Source organism: Siphateles boraxobius, unplaced genomic scaffold (assembly GCF_051911475.1).
Source record: "Siphateles boraxobius isolate OS27281-9 unplaced genomic scaffold, OSU_SipBor_1 120, whole genome shotgun sequence".
Classification (NCBI taxonomy): domain Eukaryota; kingdom Metazoa; phylum Chordata; class Actinopteri; order Cypriniformes; family Leuciscidae; genus Siphateles; species Siphateles boraxobius.
The window spans coordinates 274,855-295,000 of NW_027508723.1; the positions used below are offsets into that span (position 1 = coordinate 274,855).

General features: G+C 44.5%; 1 protein-coding gene across 4 annotated transcripts in view; it reads left to right on the plus strand.

The window, feature by feature from the left end:
• dcc (DCC netrin 1 receptor) overlaps positions 1 to 20,146 on the plus strand; it is a 285,242-nt gene that overhangs the window by 115,087 nt on the left and 150,009 nt on the right. For all 4 annotated transcript variants that reach the window (XM_077222396.1, XM_077222405.1, XM_077222415.1 and 1 more), the window contains exons 3-5: positions 6,294 to 6,581; positions 13,828 to 13,978; positions 14,718 to 14,854. In XM_077222396.1, coding sequence (XP_077078511.1) covers positions 6,294 to 6,581; positions 13,828 to 13,978; positions 14,718 to 14,854 — 576 coding nt within the window. The remainder of the gene's footprint in view (positions 1 to 6,293; positions 6,582 to 13,827; positions 13,979 to 14,717; positions 14,855 to 20,146) is intronic.

Consider the following 20,146-nt stretch of genomic DNA (forward strand, 5'->3'; position numbering starts at 1 on the left):
GTGTTGCTGAACACGTGTCACGTGACGCTTAAGTGATGCGTGTTAGACGTGTTGCTGAACACGTGTCGCGTGACCCTTTAGTGATGCGTGTTATACGTGTTGCTGAACACGTGTCGTGTGACCCTTTAGTGATGCGTGTTATACGTGTTGCTGAACACGTGTCGTGTGACACTTTTAGTGATGCGTGTTAGACGTGTTGCTGAACACGTGTGACACTTTAGTGATGCGTGTTAGACGTGTTGCTGAACACGTGTCGTGTGACACTTTAGTAATGCGTGTTAGAAGTGTTGCTGAACACGTGTCGTGTGACACTTTAGTGATGCGTGTTAGACGTGTTGCTGAACACGTGTCACGTGACGCTTAAGTGATGCGTGTTAGACGTGTTGCTGAAAACGTGTCGCGTGACGCTTTAGTGATGCGTGTTAGACGTGTTGCTGAACACGTGTCGTGTGACGCTTTAGCGATGCGTGTTAGACGTGTTGCTGAACACGTGTTGTGTGACGCTTAAGTGATGCGTGTTAGACTTGATTCTGAACACGTGTCGTGTGACGCTTTGGTGATACGTGTTAGACGTGTTACTGAACACGTGTCGTGTGACGCTTTGGTGATGCGTGTTAGAGATGTTGCTGAACACGTGTCGTGTGACGCTTTAGTGATGCGTGTTAGACGTGTTGCTGAACACGTTTCACGTGACGCTAAAGTGATGGGTGTTAGACATGTTGCTGAACACGTGTCGTGTGACGCTTTGGTGATGCGTGTTAGACGTGTTGCTGAACACGTGTCGTGTGACGCTTAAGTGATGCGTGTTAGACGTGTTGCTGAACACGTGTCAACTGACGCTTTAGTGATGCGTTTTGGACGTGTTGCTGAACACGTGTCGTGTGACACTTTAGTGATGCGTGTTAGACGTGTTGCTGAACACGTGTCACGTGACGCTTAAGTGATGCGTGTTAGACGTGTTGCTGAACACGTGTCGTGTGACGCTTTAGTGGTGCGTGTTAGACGTGTTGCTGAACACGTGTCAACTGACGCTTTAGTGATGTGTTTTGGACGTGTTGCTGAACACGTGTCGTGTGACGCTTTGGTGATGCGTCTTAGACGTGTTGCTGAACACGTGTCGTGTGACGCTTTAGTGATGCGTGTTAGACGTGTTGCTGAACACGTGTCGTGTGACGCTTTAGTGATGCATGTTAGACGTGTTGCTGAACACGTGTCGTGTGACGCTTTAGTGATGCGTGTTAGACGTGTCGTTGAACACGTGTCACGTGACGCTTTAGTGATGCGTGTTAGACGTGTTGCTGAACACGTGTCGTGTGATGCTTTGGTGATGCGTGTTAGACGTGTTGCTGAACACGTGTCACGTGACGCTTAAGCGATGCGTGTTAGACTTGTTTCTGAACACGTTTTGTGTGACGCTTAAGTGATGCGTGTTAGACGTGTTGCTGAACACGTGTCGTGTGACGCTTTAGTGATGCGTGTTAGACGTGTTGCTGAACACGTGTCACGTGACGCTTAAGCGATGCGTGTTAGACTTGTTTCTGAACACGTTTTGTGTGACGCTTAAGTGATGCGTGTTAGACGTGTTGCTGAACACGTGTCGTGTGACGCTTTAGTGATGCGTGTTACACGTGTTGCTAAACACTTGTCACGTGACGCTTAAGTGATGCGTCTTAGACGTGTTGCTGAACACGTGTCGTGTGACGCTTAAGTGATGCGTGTTAGACGTGTTGCTGAACACGTGTCGTGTGACGCTTTAGTGATGCGTGTTAGACGTGTTACTGAACACGTGTCGTGTGACGCTTAAGTGATGCGTGTTAGACGTGTTGCTGAACACGTCGTGTGACGCTTTAGTGATGCGTGTTAGACGTGTTACTGAACAAGTGTCATGTGACGCTTTAGTGATGTGTGTTAGGCGTGTTGCTGAACACGTGTCACGTGACGCTTAAGTGATGCGTGTTAGACGTGTTGCTGAACACGTGTCGTGTGAAGCTTTGGTGATGTGTGTTAGATGTGTTGCTGAACTCGTGTCGTGTGACGCTTAAGTGATGCGTGTTAGACGTGTTGCTGAACACGTGTCACGTGACGCTAAAGTGATGCGTGTTAGACATGTTGCTGAACACGTGTCGTGTGACGCTTTAGTGATGCGTGTTAGACGTGTTGCTGAACACGTGTCGTGTGACGCTTTAGTGATGCGTGTTAGACGTGTTACTGAACAAGTGTCATGTGACGCTTTAGTGATGTGTGTTAGGCGTGTTGCTGAACACGTGTCACGTGACGCTTAAGTGATGCGTGTTAGACGTGTTGCTGAACACGTGTCGTGTGAAGCTTTGGTGATGTGTGTTAGATGTGTTGCTGAACACGTGTCGTGTGACGCTTTGGTGATGCGTGTTAGACGTGTTGCTGAACACGTGTCACGTGACGCTTAAGCGATGCGTGTTAGACTTGTTTCTGAACACGTTTTGTGTGACGCTTAAGTGATGCGTGTTAGACGTGTTGCTGAACACGTGTCGTGTGACGCTTTAGTGATGCGTGTTAGACGTGTTGCTGAACACGTGTCACGTGACGCTTAAGCGATGCGTGTTAGACTTGTTTCTGAACACGTTTTGTGTGACGCTTAAGTGATGCGTGTTAGACGTGTTGCTGAACACGTGTCGTGTGACGCTTTAGTGATGCGTGTTACACGTGTTGCTAAACACTTGTCACGTGACGCTTAAGTGATGCGTCTTAGACGTGTTGCTGAACACGTGTCGTGTGACGCTTAAGTGATGCGTGTTAGACGTGTTGCTGAACACGTGTCGTGTGACGCTTTAGTGATTCGTGTTAGACGTGTTACTGAACACGTGTCGTGTGACGCTTAAGTGATGCGTGTTAGACGTGTTGCTGAACACGTGTCGTGTGACGCTTTAGTGATGCGTGTTAGACGTGTTACTGAACAAGTGTCATGTGACGCTTTAGTGATGTGTGTTAGGCGTGTTGCTGAACACGTGTCACGTGACGCTTAAGTGATGCGTGTTAGACGTGTTGCTGAACACGTGTCGTGTGAAGCTTTGGTGATGTGTGTTAGATGTGTTGCTGAACTCGTGTCGTGTGACGCTTAAGTGATGCGTGTTAGACGTGTTGCTGAACACGTGTCACGTGACGCTAAAGTGATGCGTGTTAGACGTGTTACTGAACACGTGTCGTGTGAAGCTTTGGTGATGTGTGTTAGATGTGTTGCTGAACACGTGTCGTGTGACGCTTTGGTGATGCGTGTTAGACGTGTTGCTGAACACGTGTTGTGTGACGCTTAAGTGATGCGTGTTAGACGTGTTGCTGAACATGTGTCACGTGACGCTAAAGTGATGCGTGTTAGACATGTTGCTGAACACGTGTCGTGTGACGCTTTAGTGATGCGTGTTAGACGTGTTGCTGAACACGTGTCGTGTGACGCTTTAGTGATGCGTTTTGGACCTGTTGCTGAACACACGGGGAACGAGGGAACGAGCTGGTGGATCGTGCAGAGATGCGAGAGAGTCAGTCAGTGCTGGTTTGATTCCTGAAGAGTGAAACACTGAAATTCTGTGGCTCTTTCACTGCATTGATCTGTCTAATTCATGACAAATGATTCCAGGTGTAATTCATGAGAAAGAGATTAGTTTAGTCATCCATCTCTGCTGTTAGCCTTCCTCTCGTCCTCTTCCTCTAATTGCTTCTGTCTCCATTCAGCAGGAAGATCTAGTTTTTCAGTTAGCTTTCATTTCATTGTTTTTTTTATTTTTATTTTTTATATTTAATTTATTTAAATTTAAATTTTTATGTTGTTTTTGTTTTTTGTTTTTTTCATATCCATGTGTGACCAGCATAGGAGTGTCAGTGAGACTGTATGTAGCCAATCAGAAACTTTCTCTTCCTGTCAATCATCCTGCACATTCAGGTGTGGCACACAGGTTTAGTCACTTTTTTTCCTGATGTGAGTTTTAAAGAAAAGCTGTGAGAATGAAGTTTGACTGATGAGGGACGACTGTAGGAGTTGATTGAGTTTCCTCACTCATTCTCTCTCTCTCTGCTGTTGTTCTCTCTCTCTCTCTCTCTCTCTCTCTCTCTCTCACACACACACACACACATCCCTCCTGTTTTCTCTCCTGTGATATTCCTCTATTTTGGGAATGCAGGCGCTGAATAATTCCTCTGCCGCGCTCCTCATTTCTCTCTCTCTCTCTGTTAATTAGATTTAAACGCTCTCTCCATTAATTTGCATATGAACACCCTCTTAATGAGAGCAGATAATGAAGTTCTGTAATCACAGGCCACAATGTGTCCCTCATCAGCGCAGGAAATGCTCATATTCAGCACATTCATAACATGCGTATGAGATTATGAGTCGCTTCCAGCACCTCCAGTTCTCCCTGCTTCTGCTTCATTGTTTTAATAAACTCTTTTGTGTTGCTTTAAAGAAGTTTTTGATGTTGTGTGTGTGTGTGTGTGTGTGTGTCAAGTCAAGTCAAGTCACCTTTATTTATATAGCGCTTTTTACAATACAGATTGTTTCAAAGCAGCTTTACAGAGATAACAGGAAAATTTTCTATGTGAATATATAGTAAAGTGTAATTTATTCCTGTGATCAAAGCTGAATCTTCAGCATCATTACTCCAGTCTTCAGAAATCATTCTGATATGAAACATTTATGATTATCATCAGTGTTGAAAACAGTTGAGCTGCATAAGATGTATGTGGAAACCGTCATACATTTTATTTTTCAGGATGTTTTGATGAATAGAAGCTCTAATGAACAGAAATAGTAAAATTTGTTACGTTATAAGGTCTTTCCTGCTACTTTTGATCAATGTAATGTGTCCTTGATGAATAAAAATCTCACTCTCCCCAAACATGTGACTGGTATGAGCAGAAGAAAGACTCGAGTGTGAGTAAATGATGACACAATGCCGTTCCAATCGTCTCTTTCATTTGCTAGTTTTCAGATCTCATGATTAGACTGTAAGTGATAATCATATATATATTAGCCTCAATCTGTTTCACATTCCCTTGTTTGACCTCGTTTATGTTCTGATGCTGATAATCAGAGGTTATATATGTGTGTGTGTGTGTGTGTGTGTGTGTGTGTGTGTGTGTGTGTGTGTGTGTGTGTGTGTGTGGCCTGAGGCTGTTTAGTTAACACACACACGCTGAGTGTAATTGGAGGCAGTTAAGGGAATGATGTTAACAATAATCACTGCGATAAGATGCAGGACTCCGGCAACACAGTTTGTTGGCAAAAAGCTGAGAAATAATTGTGGTTCCCTTGTGAGTTTGTGTAATGCGGGGCTCAAACCACATAAACACACAGTCACGAACGTTATTAGCAAAATCTCCGTCCTCTGAGACTCACTTTAACCACTTATATATATATATATATATATATTTCAGTGGAAGCAACAGATGTCTGTGCAAATTGGTGTAATTTATAAAGTATTTTTACCCAGAAGTGGCATATAATTCAGTTTAAGTTTTGTTCTCATCTGATAGTGTAAGTGCAGTGAAATCAATAATGTTACTGGATATCCAGGTGTTGATATTTAAATGTGGGCGGTCATATGTTCATGAGCTCATGTTTGAGATGTCAATCATGATGTTTTTTGGTTACTCAAGACTTGAGGTCATAGTCCAGTTGTGAAGGTGCTTTTGTGAACTTGAGTCCACATCTAAATATGATCCAGCTTCATGTACAGTTCGCAGAAGTAAAAAAAAATATATATAACATGGTTTGCATCATAACATATGCTTTCTTAACATAAAAAAAATATAGCTATAGAAATAACCTAAAACAGAATAAATTCTCAATTATTTATTTACTGCTACAAAAAGTCTTTAAACTGTAACAAAATAAAATTTAAACTGTAAGAATAACTATTGTGACATCAGAAAGGAATGAAGCAAGCAAATGCAAGTGAATTTATTTGCGTACACACACACACACACGCACACACACGCACACACACACACACACACGCACACACACACACACACACACACACACACACACACACTCACACACACACACACACACATATACACACACACACACACACACACACACGCACGCACGCACGCACGCACACACACACACACACACACACGCACACACTCACACATATACACACACACATTCACACACTCACTCTCACATTCACATTCACACACACACACACTCTCACATGCACACTCACACATATACACACACACATTTAAACACTCACACACACACACACAGACACACACACACACTAACACTCCGTCTCTCTGCTGTTCTCCCTCAGGTCCTCTGCGAGTGGTCGTCCCCACGGAGTCGGTCTCCACACACCTGGGTGACACTGCTCTTCTGCGGTGTGAGGTCACCGGGGAGCCGATGCCTGTGGTGCGCTGGCAGAAGAACCGGGAGGACCTGCCCTTGACCTTTGACCCCGAGAGCAGAGTGGTCATCCTGCCCTCGGGGTCACTGCAGGTCAGCAGGGTTCAGCCGCCCGACTCGGCCACATACCGATGCCTGGCGGAGAATCCCGGAAGCTCCCGCACCGGCACAGACGCTGACCTGAGAGTCCTACCGGGTGAGTCTTGGTGGATCATTTACATTTACATTTACATTTAATCATTTAGCAGACGCTTTTATCCCAAGCAACTTACAAATGAGGAGAACAATGGAATCAATCAGACCAACAAGAGAGCAACAGTATCCAAGTGCTTTAACAAGTCTCAGTTAGTCTAGCACAGCACACATAGCAATGTTTTTTTTCATAAAAACAAAATGAATAAAATAGAAAAGGTAAGTGCTAGTATTAATTGGTGTAAAGTGGTGTAAAGCTTGGGATGCAGTGGAGGAAAGTGTTAGATGCAGTGGGATAAAGCGTGGGATGCAGTGGAGTAAAGTGTAGGATAAGGTGGTGTAAAGCGTGGGATGCATTGGTGTAAAGTGTGGGATGCAGTGGGATAAAGCGTGGGATGCAGTTGAGTAAAGTGTGGGATGCAGTGGTGTAAAGTGTGGGATGCGGTGGTGTAAACCAAGGGATGCAGTAGTGTAAAGTGTGGGATGCAGTAGGATAAAACGTGGGATGCAGTGGAGTAAAGTGTGGGATGCGGTGGTGTAAAGCGTGGGATGCAGTGGTGAAAAGTGTGGGATGCAGTGGTGTAAAGCGTGGGATGCAGTGGAGTAAAGTGTGGGATGCAGTGGGGCAAAGCCTGGGATGCAGTGGAGCAAAGCGTGGGATGCAGTGGAGCAAAGCGTGGGATGCAGTGGTATAAAGCGTGTGATGCAGTGGGTTAAAGTGTGGGATACAGTGGACCAAAGCGTGGGATGCATTGGGATAAAGGATGGGATGCAGTGGTGTAAAGCGTGTGATGCAGTGGGGCAAATCCTGGGATGCAGTGGAGCAAAGCGTGGGATGCAGTGGTGAAAGCGTGAGATGCAGTGGAGTAAAGCGTGGGATGCAGTGGTTTAAAGCGTGGGATGCAGTGGAGTAAAGCGTGGAATGCGGTGGGGCAAAGCCTGGGATGCAGTGGAGCAAAGCGTGGGATGCAGTGGAGTAAAGCGTGGGATGCAGTGGTGTAAAGCGTGAGATGCAGTGGGTTAAAGCGTGGGATGCAGTGGAGCAAAGCGTGGGATGCATTGGGATAAAGCATGGGATGCAGTGGTGTAAAGCGAGTGATGCAGTGGGGCAAAGCCTGGGATGCACTGGAGCAAAGCGTGGGATGCAGTGGTGTAAAGCGTGGGATGCAGTGGTGTAAAGCGTGGGATGCAGTGGTGTAAAGCGTGGGATGCAGTGGGTTAAAGCGTGGGATGCAGTGGGTTAAAGCGTGGGATGCAGTGGTGTAAAGCGTGAGATGCAGTGGGTTAAAGCGTGGGATGCAGTGGAGCAAAGCGTGGGATAAAGCGTGGGATAAAGCATGGGATGCAGTGGTGTAAAGCGTGTGATGCAGTGGGGCAAAGCCTGGGATGCAGTGGAGCAAAAGCGTGGGGTGCAGTGGTGTAAAGCGTGGGATGCAGTGGTGTAAAACCATCCAAGATGGCGCCGCGGATGGCTGCCTCGGTGTGGAGCTCTCCAGCTATTGTGTTGTTTTTGTTCGTTTGTTCTGCGTTTAGTCATTCTTTTCCTATCAGTTTCACCAAAGACGAACTACTGGACATTAGGAAACACACACCAGAAACCTTTTCTACAGTTTTTGATTATTCGGACGTTTTGCTGGACATTCTCGTCGGAGGTGCAGCGTTGTTGTTCAAACGCGCGTTCAGACGCAAACGCGGGAAGCGAGCCGGCGCCCTGGTTAAACTCCGCGAGCGCGGCCTGCGCACTGCACTCCCCAGTATTCATCTCGCGAATCTCCGATCCCTTCCTAACAAAACGGATGAACTTCTTCTCCTCACCCACACTAACAAGGATTTTTTAAACTCTGCTGCTTTGTGCTTCACTGAAACCTGGCTGAGTGAAGCCATACCGGACAACGCAATACATCTGCCGGGCTTCCAGCTGTTCCGAGCGGATCGCATCGCGGAGCTAAATGGAAAACGAGAGGTGGTGGATTGTGTTTCTACATTAACGAAAGTTGGTGTTCAGATGTAACAACACTGAAGAAGATGTGCTCTCCTAATTTAGAGGCACATTTCATAAACTGTAAACCCTTCTACTCGCCTCGGGAATTTTCCTCTTTCATTCTCGTGAATGTTTACATCCCTCCAGACGCGTGCGTGAGCGCTGCGCTACAACAGCTGGCTGAACAAATATCTGAAACGGAACAAAGGTACCCAGACTCTCTTTTAATCATTCTTGGGGATTTTAACAAAGCAAATCTTTCCCGTGAACTACCAAAATACAGACAGCACGTTACATGTCCCACCAGAGACAGTAATATACTGGACCACTGTTACACCACAATAAGAAATGCGTATCACTCCGTCCCACGGGCAGCTTTGGGGCTCTCTGATCACTGTTTGGTTCATCTCATACCGACCTACAGGCAGAAACTGAAATCAGCTAAACCTGGAATAAGGACTGTAAAAAGATGGACTAATGAAGCAGAGCAGAATCTACAGGCCTGCTTTGATTTCACTGATTGGACTGTTTTTGAAGCTGCTACCAATGATCTGGATGAGCTCACAGATACTGTAACATCATATATAAGTTTCTGTGAGGATACATGCATTCCTACCAGGACATTCTTATCATTCACTAATGATAAACCATGGTTTACTGGGAAACTCAAACACCTTCGTCATGCCAAAGAGGATGCTTACAGAAGTGGGGATAAAATCTTGTATAACCAGGCCAGAAACAGATTGACAAAGGAGATCAGAGTTGCTAAAAGGAACTACTCTGATAAACTGAAAAACCAGTTTTCATCCAACGACCCATCATCAGTCTGGAATGGCCTGAGGAACATCACCAACTACAAGTCACCATCCCCTCGATCTGTGGACAATCAACACCTGGCTGACGATTTAAATTCATTTTACTGCCGGTTTGAAAAGCCCTCATTCACACCACACACCCGGTCTGATCTGCACTTCACACTTTCACCATCACCTCCTGCACTCCAATTATCACTCCCCCCTCCTGCCATCCAACCTGAGCTTAAGGTCTGTGTGGAGGACGTGAGCCGAGTCTTCAAAAAACAGAAGACTAGGAAAGCCTCAGGCCCAGACGGCATCTCATCTGCTTGTTTAAAAGCCTGCGCTGACCAACTGGCCCCGGTCTTCACGCAGATCTTCAACAGATCATTGGAGCAGTGTGAAGTTCCCTGCTGCTTCAAACGCTCCACTATCATTCCTGTCCCCAAAAAAACCCCAAATCACTGGACTTAACCCCTTGAGCCGCAGGGATCTCTGGTGATCCCGAACTTTACATTAAAAAAATTGTGCATTGTTTTTGAGCTGCATTATCTCTCTATTAGTAATTGCTAGAGCAATTCTGAGTATTGCACAGTAAACTGTCAAGTGTTAGCTTTTAAATGATACCTTGGTTTTGTGTGTAGTCAGAAGGACTCCTTAGCAACAACCATTTTATTATGGGTATGTCATTTTGCACTCGATTGCCAAAAAGGGGGGCGACTGGTAAGGGGTTAATGACTACAGACCTGTCGCTCTCACGTCTGTGGTCATGAAGTCGTTTGAAAGACTGGTGCTGGCCCACCTGAAGGACCTCACTGGACCCTTGCTGGATCCCTTTCAGTTTGCTTACAGAGCAAACAGGTCTGTGGATGATGCAGTCAACATGGGACTGCATTATATCCTGCAACATCTCGACAGACCAGGGACTTATGCAAGGATCCTCTTTGTGGACTTCAGTTCGGCCTTCAATACCATCATGCCTGGTCTTCTCACAGCCAAACTGACCCAGCTCTCCATACCATCCTCAATCTGTCAGTGGATCACCAGCTTCCTGACGGACCGGCAGCAGCGAGTGAGACTGGGTAAACACACATCCAAGACACTCACAATCAGCACCGGAGCCCCGCAAGGGTGCGTTCTCTCCCCACTGCTCTTCTCCCTGTACACTAATGACTGCACTTCTAAAGACCCCACTGTCAAGCTCCTGAAATTTGCAGACGACACCACTGTCATCGGTCTCATCCAAAACGGTGACGAGTCTGCTTACAGACTGGAGGTTGAACAGCTGGCTGCCTGGTGCAGTTATAACAACCTTGAGCTGAACACGCTCAAAACAGTGGAGATGATCGTGGACTTCAGGAGGAACAGCCCAGCACTCCCCCCACTCACCATCATGAACAGCTCTGTGGAAGCAGTGGAGTCATTCAGGTTCCTGGGCACTATCATCTCTCAGGACCTGAAGTGGGACAATCACATTGACTCCACTGTGAAAAAGGCCCAGCAGAGACTGTACTTCCTTCGCCAGCTGAGGAAGTTCAACCTGCCACAGGATCTGCTGATTCAGTTCTACTCAGCCGTCATTGAGTCTGTCTTGTGCGCTTCCATCACTGTCTGGTTTGGTTCAGCTACCAAATCAGACATCAGGAGACTACAACGGACAGTCCGGACTGCGGAGAGGATTATTGGTGCCCCCCTGCCAAACCTCCAGGACCTGTACTCTTCCAGAGTGAGGAAGAGAGCAGGTAAAATCATCACATACTCCACTCACCCTGGACACCACCTGTTTGAACTGTTACCGTCAAGACGGAGACTCAGATCACTGGCCACAAGAACATCTCGGCACAGGAACAGTTTCTTCCCACAGGCCATTTCCCTCCTGAACAGTTAACACTCCTCCCAAGGCATATGCCTGTAAGAGCAATACTCCCACTGTTTAGTGCAATATCCTACAACTCAGGTGATACTTATATGTAGATTTACTTATTTATAATATTCAAAACACTGTAAATAGGTTCATAATCTGTAAATCTGAAAATGTCTATTCTGACTAAACCCAACTGTGATAGTTTTATTCTCATATATTTATATATATTTTTTTTTTATTCTTATAATTTTTTGTATTTTATAATTTTATAATTTTTTGTATTTGTATATGTCCACTGGAAGCCTCAGTACCAAAACAAATTCCTTGTGTGTGCAAGCACACTAGGCAATAAAGCTCTTTCTGATTGTGATTCTGATTCTGAGCAAAGCGTGAGATGCACTGGAGCAAAGCCTGGGATGCACTGGAGCAAAGCGTGGGATGCAGTGGTGTAAAGCGTGGGATGCAGTGGTGTAAAGCGTGGGATGCAGTGGGGCAAAGCGTGGGATACAGTGGAGCAAAGCGTGGGATGCATTGGGATAAAGCGTGGGATAAAGCGTGGGATGCAGTGGTGTAAAGCGTGTGATGCAGTGGGGCAAAGCCTGGGATGCACTGGAGCAAAGCGTGGGATGCATTGGGATAAAGCGTGGGATGCAGTGGTGTAAAGCGTGTGATGCAGTGGGGCAAAGCCTGGGATGCAGTGGAGCAAAGCGTGGGATGCATTGGGATAAAGCATGGGATAAAGCGTGGGATGCAGTGGTTAAAAGCGTGTGATGCAGTGGGGCAAAGCCTGGGATGCAGTGGAGCAAAGCGTGGGATGCATTGGGATAAAGCGTGGGATAAAGCGTGGGATGCAGTGGTGTAAAGCGTGGGATGCAGTGGGATAAAGCGTGGGATAAAGCGTGGGAAGCAGTGGTGTAAAGCGTGTGATGCAGTGGGGCAAAGCCTGGGATGCAGTGGAGCAAAGCGTGGGATGCATTGGGATAAAGCGTGGGATAAAGCGTGGGATGCAGTGGTTAAAAGCGTGTGATGCAGTGGGGCAAAGCCTGGGATGCAGTGGAGCAAAGCGTGGGATGCATTGGGATAAAGCGTGGGATAAAGCGTGGGATGCAGTGGTGTAAAGCGTGGGATGCAGTGGGATAAAGCGTGGGATAAAGCGTGGGAAGCAGTGGTGTAAAGCGTGTGATGCAGTGGGGCAAAGCCTGGGATGCAGTGGAGCAAAGCGTGGGATGCATTGGGATAAAGCATGGGATGCAGTGGGATAAAGTGTGAGATGCAGTGAACTTAGTGTGAAGAGTTTTTGGATGTCCCTGTTCCTCATGACTGCGCTACAGTACACAAAGCAGGTCCATAAACACATGAATGAGGAGTTTGGTGTGGAGGAACTGGACTGGTTGCACAGAGTCCTGAACTCAACCCGATAGAACAGCTTTGGGAAGAATTACAGCGGAGACTGAGAGCGTCTCGTCCAACATCAGCGCCGGACCTCACTAATGCACTTCTAGAAGAATTCCCATAAACACACTCCTAAACCTTGTGGAAAGCCTTCCCAGAAGAGTTGAAGCTGTTAAAGCGGCAAAGGGTCCATATTAAACCCTACAGATCAGGATGTCATTAAAGTTCATGTGCATGTAAAGGCAGACATCCCAAAACATTTGGCAATATAGTGTATTTACAGTATATATTTGAACAAATCATGTTAATGTGTATTTTGTTTCATCCAGTGAATGAAACGCTTACGTTAACAAATGAAAGTGTAGCAAAAGCGTATCGGCGCTCACATATCAGTCATTTTCCGTAAATGATTTCTGCAGTTCTGACATTTCCGTTGATCAATGTACGGGAATCAATGACTCGTTAGTCGTGTTTGAGTCAGTGACCTCAGTGTCTTGCTAATGATTCCAGTCTCCTTTATATTCTACTAATGCTCTCCTTAAACAAGACCAGAAATTAGGAGGAATGCTGTCATTCCTGATTTAAGTTTTTTTTTGGGCTTGAAACACATGGATGAAAACGCTTGTTGATGCACTAACTCCATTTCTTGCGTTGAGGGTAAATGTGTTTTCTGCTGTCAGTTTCAGCTGAACCCTGCAGAGATAGTTAGTGAAACTGTTGTCATGATTATTGCAACTACACATTTGGTTTAATGAAACAAACTCCATCTCTTATTTCAGCTGTATCTCTCATGAATGTCGGTCCCATCTTCGTGCCAGAAACACCTGCATTCACTGACTGTCATTCAGCATCTCTTTTGTTTGAACATTTCTAAAGTTGCTTTAGATAAAAGCTTCTGTTGAATGAATAACTCCACGAACAACAGAGATGATGACTTAGCAACAGGTGAATCATATTAAATGTAGTTGATGCTGATGGTGGAGAGTCTGTAAGGATTGATTTACTGGAGAAGCAACATGACTGAAGGTTTTTAAGATTTTTGTATTGACAAAAATACAGAGGAAAACATCATGTTTTGCAGTTTACATTTATATGCGCCTCAAGAGACGATGCCTTCTGACCAAAGCGAGAATAAACAATCAGATGCATGTATGTGTGTAATCTAACGTGTTTGTGTGTGTGTGTGTGTGTGTGTGTGTGTGTGTGTGTGTGTGAGCAGAGCCTGGAGTGCCGAGAGGTCTGGTGTTCCTCCAGAGACCTCAGAAGGTTTCGGCTCTTCAGGGAACCGATGCGGTTCTGGAATGTTCCGCCTCCGGGTTTCCAAACCCGTCCTTCCAGTGGATGAGAGGAACCGAGCTCATCCAGAGCAGGTGAACACACACACATCATGCGTAATACATCTATAAACTGCTGATAAAATACATTATATTTACATTTGCAGAAGCTGTGTTTATTTGATTTAAAAAACTGTAAACATTTGAAATATTATTAGAATGTAAAATAGCTGTTTTCTATGTGAATATTTATGTATTATTATTAATTATTATTGTCTTCTGCTCATTATATGTATATATAGTAAAGTGTAATTTATTCCTGTGATCAAAGCTGAATTTTCAGCATCATTACTCCAGTCTTCAGTGTCACATGATCCTTCAGAAATCACTATAATATGATGATTTGATGCTCAAGAAACATTTATGATTATTATCAGTGTTGAAAATAGTTTATATTTTTGTGGAAACCTCCATACATTTTATTTTTCACGATTCTTTGATGAATAGAAAGTTCAAAAGAACCGCATTTATTTGACAGAATCTTTTGTAACATTATAAACATCTTTACTGTCTTTAAAGCATACGTGATGAATAAAAGTATTAATTTCTAACTGAATAGCAAAATCTTATTAACTGTTGGTCGATTGACAGTTTTGGCAGCTGATCTCTATATTAATAAACTTTTATTAAATCTTCAAATGAAAGATAAAATCAGAGTGACTCGCTTCAGCTGTTGCGTTTGCGTTCTCGTCTCTATCAGAGGAAATCTTCTGAGAATACTCCAGCTGTTAAAGTAAAAACTGATGGTGTGTGTCTGTGACTGATTCTCTCTCAGATCGAAGAAATACTCTCTGTTGAGCGGCAGCAACCTCCTGATCATCAGCGTCACGGACGACGATTCGGGAATCTACACCTGCGTCGCTCAGAACAAACACCAGAACATCTCTGCGTCCTGCGAGCTCTCGGTGCTCGGTGAGTTCACTCACTATCAACAAACCACTGACGGTTTCATCTCATAACGCTCTCATACTAACCCTGAGCTCACTATCAACAAATCACTGACGGTTTCATCTCATAACAATCTCATACTAACCCTGAGCTCACTATCAACAAATCACTGACGGTTTCATCTCGTAACACTCTCATACTAACCCTGAGCTCACTATCAACAAACCACTGACGGTTTCATCTCATAACACTCTCAAACTAACCCTGAGCTCACTATCAACAAACCACTGACGGTTTCATCTCATAACACTCTCATACTAACCCTGAGCTCACTATCAACAAACCACTAGCGGTTTCATCTCATAACACTCTCATACTAACCCTGAGCTCACTATCAACAAACCACTGACGGTTTCATCTCATAACACTCTCATACTAACCCTGAGCTCACTATCAACAAACCACTAGCGGTTTCATCTCATAACACTCTCAAACTAACCCTGAGCTCACTATCAACAAACCACTGACGGTTTCATCTCATAACACTCTCATACTAACCCTGAGCTCACTATCAACAAACCACTGACGGTTTCATCTCATAACACTCTCATACTAACCCTGAGCTCACTATCAACAAACCACTGACGGTTTCATCTCATAACGCTCTCATACTAACCCTGAGCTCACTATCAACAAACCACTGACGGTTTCATCTCATAACACTCTCATACTAACCCTGAGCTCACTATCAACAAACCACTAGCGGTTTCATCTCATAACACTCTCAAACTAACCCTGAGCTCACTATCAACAAACCACTGACGGTTTCATCTCATAACACTCTCATACTAACCCTGAGCTCACTATCAACAAACCACTGACGGTTTCATCTCGTAACGCTCTCAAACTAACCCTGAGCTCACTATCAACAAACCACTGACGGTTTCATCTCATAACACTCTCATACTAACCCTGAGCTCACTATCAACAAACCACTAGCGGTTTCATCTCATAACACTCTCAAACTAACCCTGAGCTCACTATCAACAAACCACTGACGGTTTCATCTCATAACACTCTCAAACTAACCCTGAGCTCACTATCAACAAACCACTGACGGTTTCATCTCATAACACTCTCAAACTAACCCTGAGCTCGCTATCAACAAACCACTGACGGTTTCATCTCATAACACTCTCAAACTAACCCTGAGCTCACTATCAACAAACCACTGACGGTTTCATCTCATAACACTCTCAAACTAACCCTGAGCTCACTATCAACAAACCACTGACGGTTTCATCTCATAACACTCTCATACTAACCCTGAGCTCACTATCAACAAACCACTGACGGTTTCATCTCGTAACGCTCTCATACTAACCCTAAGCTCACTATCAACAAATCACTGACGGTTTCATCTCATAACGCTCTCATACTAACCCTGAGCTCACTATCAACAAACCACTGACGGTTTCATCTCATAACGGTCTCATACTAACCCTGAGCTCACTATCAACAAACCACTGACGGTTTCATCTCATAACGCTCTCAAACTAACCCTGAGCTCACTATCAACAAACCACTGACGGTTTCATCTCATAACGCTCTCATACTAACCCTGAGCTCACTATCAACAAACCACTGACGGTTTCATCTCATAACGCTCTCATACTAACCCTGAGCTCACTATCAACATACCACTGACGGTTTCATCTCGTAACACTCTCAAACTAACCCTGAGCTCACTATCAACAAACCACTGACGGTTTCATCTCATAACGGTCTCATACTAACCCTGAGCTCACTATCAACAAACCACTGACGGTTTCATCTCATAACACTCTCATACTAACCCTGAGCTCACTATCAACAAACCACTGACGGTTTCATCTCATAACACTCTCATACTAACCCTGAGCTCACTATCAACAAACCACTGACGGTTTCATCTCGTAACGCTCTCAAACTAACCCTGAGCTCACTATCAACAAACCACTGACGGTTTCATCTCATAACACTCTCATACTAACCCTGAGCTCACTATCAACAAACCACTGACGGTTTCATCTCATAACACTCTCAAACTAACCCTGAGCTCACTATCAACAAACCACTGACGGTTTCATCTCATAACACTCTCATACTAACCCTGAGCTCACTATCAACAAACCACTGACGGTTTCATCTCATAACGCTCTCAAACTAACCCTGAGCTCACTATCAACAAACCACTGACGGTTTCATCTCATAACGCTCTCATACTAACCCTGAGCTCACTATCAACAAACCACTGACGGTTTCATCTCATAACACTCTCATACTAACCCTGAGCTCACTATCAACAAACCACTAGCGGTTTCATCTCATAACACTCTCAAACTAACCCTGAGCTCACTATCAACAAACCACTAGCGGTTTCATCTCATAACACTCTCATACTAACCCTGAGCTCACTATCAACAAACCACTGACGGTTTCATCTCATAACACTCTCAAACTAACCCTGAGCTCACTATCAACAAACCACTAGCGGTTTCATCTCATAACACTCTCATACTAACCCTGAGCTCACTATCAACAAACCAATGACGGTTTCATCTCATAACGCTCTCAAACTAACCCTGAGCTCACTATCAACAAACCACTGACGGTTTCATCTCATAACACTCTCAAACTAACCCTGAGCTCACTATCAACAAACCACTGACGGTTTCATCTCATAACGCTCTCAAACTAACCCTGAGCTCACTATCAACAAACCACTGACGGTTTCATCTCATAACGCTCTCAAACTAACCCTGAGCTCACTATCAACAAACCACTGACGGTTTCATCTCATAACGCTCTCAAACTAACCCTGAGCTCACTATCAACAAACCACTAGCGGTTTCATCTCATAACACTCTCATACTAACCCTGAGCTCACTATCAACAAACCACTGACGGTTTCATCTCATAACGCTCTCAAACTAACCCTGAGCTCACTATCAACAAACCACTAGCGGTTTCATCTCATAACACTCTCATACTAACCCTGAGCTCACTATCAACAAACCACTGACGGTTTCATCTCATAACACTCTCAAACTAACCCTGAGCTCACTATCAACAAACCACTAGCGGTTTCATCTCATAACACTCTCATACTAACCCTGAGCTCACTATCAACAAACCACTGACGGTTTCATCTCATAACGCTCTCAAACTAACCCTGAGCTCACTATCAACAAACCACTGACGGTTTCATCTCATAACACTCTCACACTAACCCTGAGCTCGCTATCAACAAACCACTGACGGTTTCATCTCATAACACTCTCAAACTAACCCTGAGCTCACTATCAACAAACCACTGACGGTTTCATCTCGTAACGCTCTCAAACTAACCCTGAGCTCACTATCAACAAACCACTGACGGTTTCATCTCATAACACTCTCATACTAACCCTGAGCTCACTATCAACAAACCACTGACGGTTTCATCTCGTAACGCTCTCAAACTAACCCTGAGCTCACTATCAACAAACCACTGACGGTTTCATCTCGTAACGATCTCATACTAACCCTGAGCTCACTATCAACAAACCACTGACGGTTTCATCTCGTAACGATCTCATACTAACCCTGAGCTCACTATCAACAAACCACTGACGGTTTCATCTCATAACGCTCTCAAACTAACCCTGAGCTCACTATCAACAAACCACTGACGGTTTCATCTCGTAACGATCTCATACTAACCCTGAGCTCACTATCAACAAACCACTGACGGTTTCATCTCATAACACTCTCATACTAACCCTGAGCTCACTATCAACAAACCACTGACGGTTTCATCTCATAACGCTCTCAAACTAACCCTGAGCTCACTATCAACAAACCACTGACGGTTTCATCTCATAACACTCTCAAACTAACCCTGAGCTCACTATCAACAAACCACTGACGGTTTCATCTCATAACACTCTCATACTAACCCTGAGCTCACTATCAACAAACCACTGACGGTTTCATCTCATAACACTCTCATACTAACCCTAAGCTCACTATCAACAAACCACTGACGGTTTCATCTCATAACACTCTCAAACTAACCCTGAGCTCACTATCAACAAACCACTGACGGTTTCATCTCATAACACTCTCATACTAACCCTGAGCTCACTATCAACAAACCACTAGCGGTTTCATCTCATAACACTCTCATACTAACCCTGAGCTCACTATCAACAAATCACTGACGGTTTCATCTCGTAACACTCTCATACTAACCCTGAGCTCACTATCAACAAACCACTGACGGTTTCATCTCATAACGCTCTCAAACTAACCCTGAGCTCACTATCAACAAATCACTGACGCTTTCATCTCATAACACTCTCATACTAACCCTGAGCTCACTATCAACAAATCACTGACGGTTTCATCTCATAACGCTCTCATACTAACCCTGAGCTCACTATCAACAAACCACTGACGGTTTCATCTCATAACACTCTCATACTAACCCTGAGCTCACTATCAACAAACCACTGACGGTTTCATCTCATAACACTCTCATACTAACCCTAAGCTCACTATCAACAAACCACTGACGGTTTCATCTCATAACACTCTCAAACTAACCCTGAGCTCACTATCAACAAACCACTGACGGTTTCATCTCATAACACTCTCATACTAACCCTAAGCTCACTATCAACAAACCACTGACGGTTTCATCTCATAACACTCTCAAACTAACCCTGAGCTCACTATCAACAAACCACTGACGGTTTCATCTCGTAACGCTCTCAAACTAACCCTGAGCTCACTATCAACAAACCACTGACGGTTTCATCTCATAACGCTCTCAAACTAACCCTGAGCTCACTATCAACAAACCACTGACGGTTTCATCTCGTAACACTCTCAAACTAACCCTGAGCTCACTATCAACAAACCACTGACGGTTTCATCTCATAACACTCTCAAACTAACCCTGAGCTCACTATCAACAAACCACTGGTGTGATCTTTAGCTGAATTATTCCTCTATATATGGACAGAGTTCGTTTGGTTTAGTGTAGGGGTGTAACGATACCCTCATGTCACGATTCGATACTGAACTACCGATACGATATGTGACCCTGGACCTAAAAAAACAGTCACATGGGTCAATTCTTTGAAATTGAGATTTATACATCATATGAAAGCTGAATAAATAAGCTTTCCATTGATGTATGATTTGTTAGATAGGATAATATTTGGCAGAGATACAACCATTAGAATATCTGGAATCTGAGGATGCAGAAAATTCAAAACATTGAGAAAA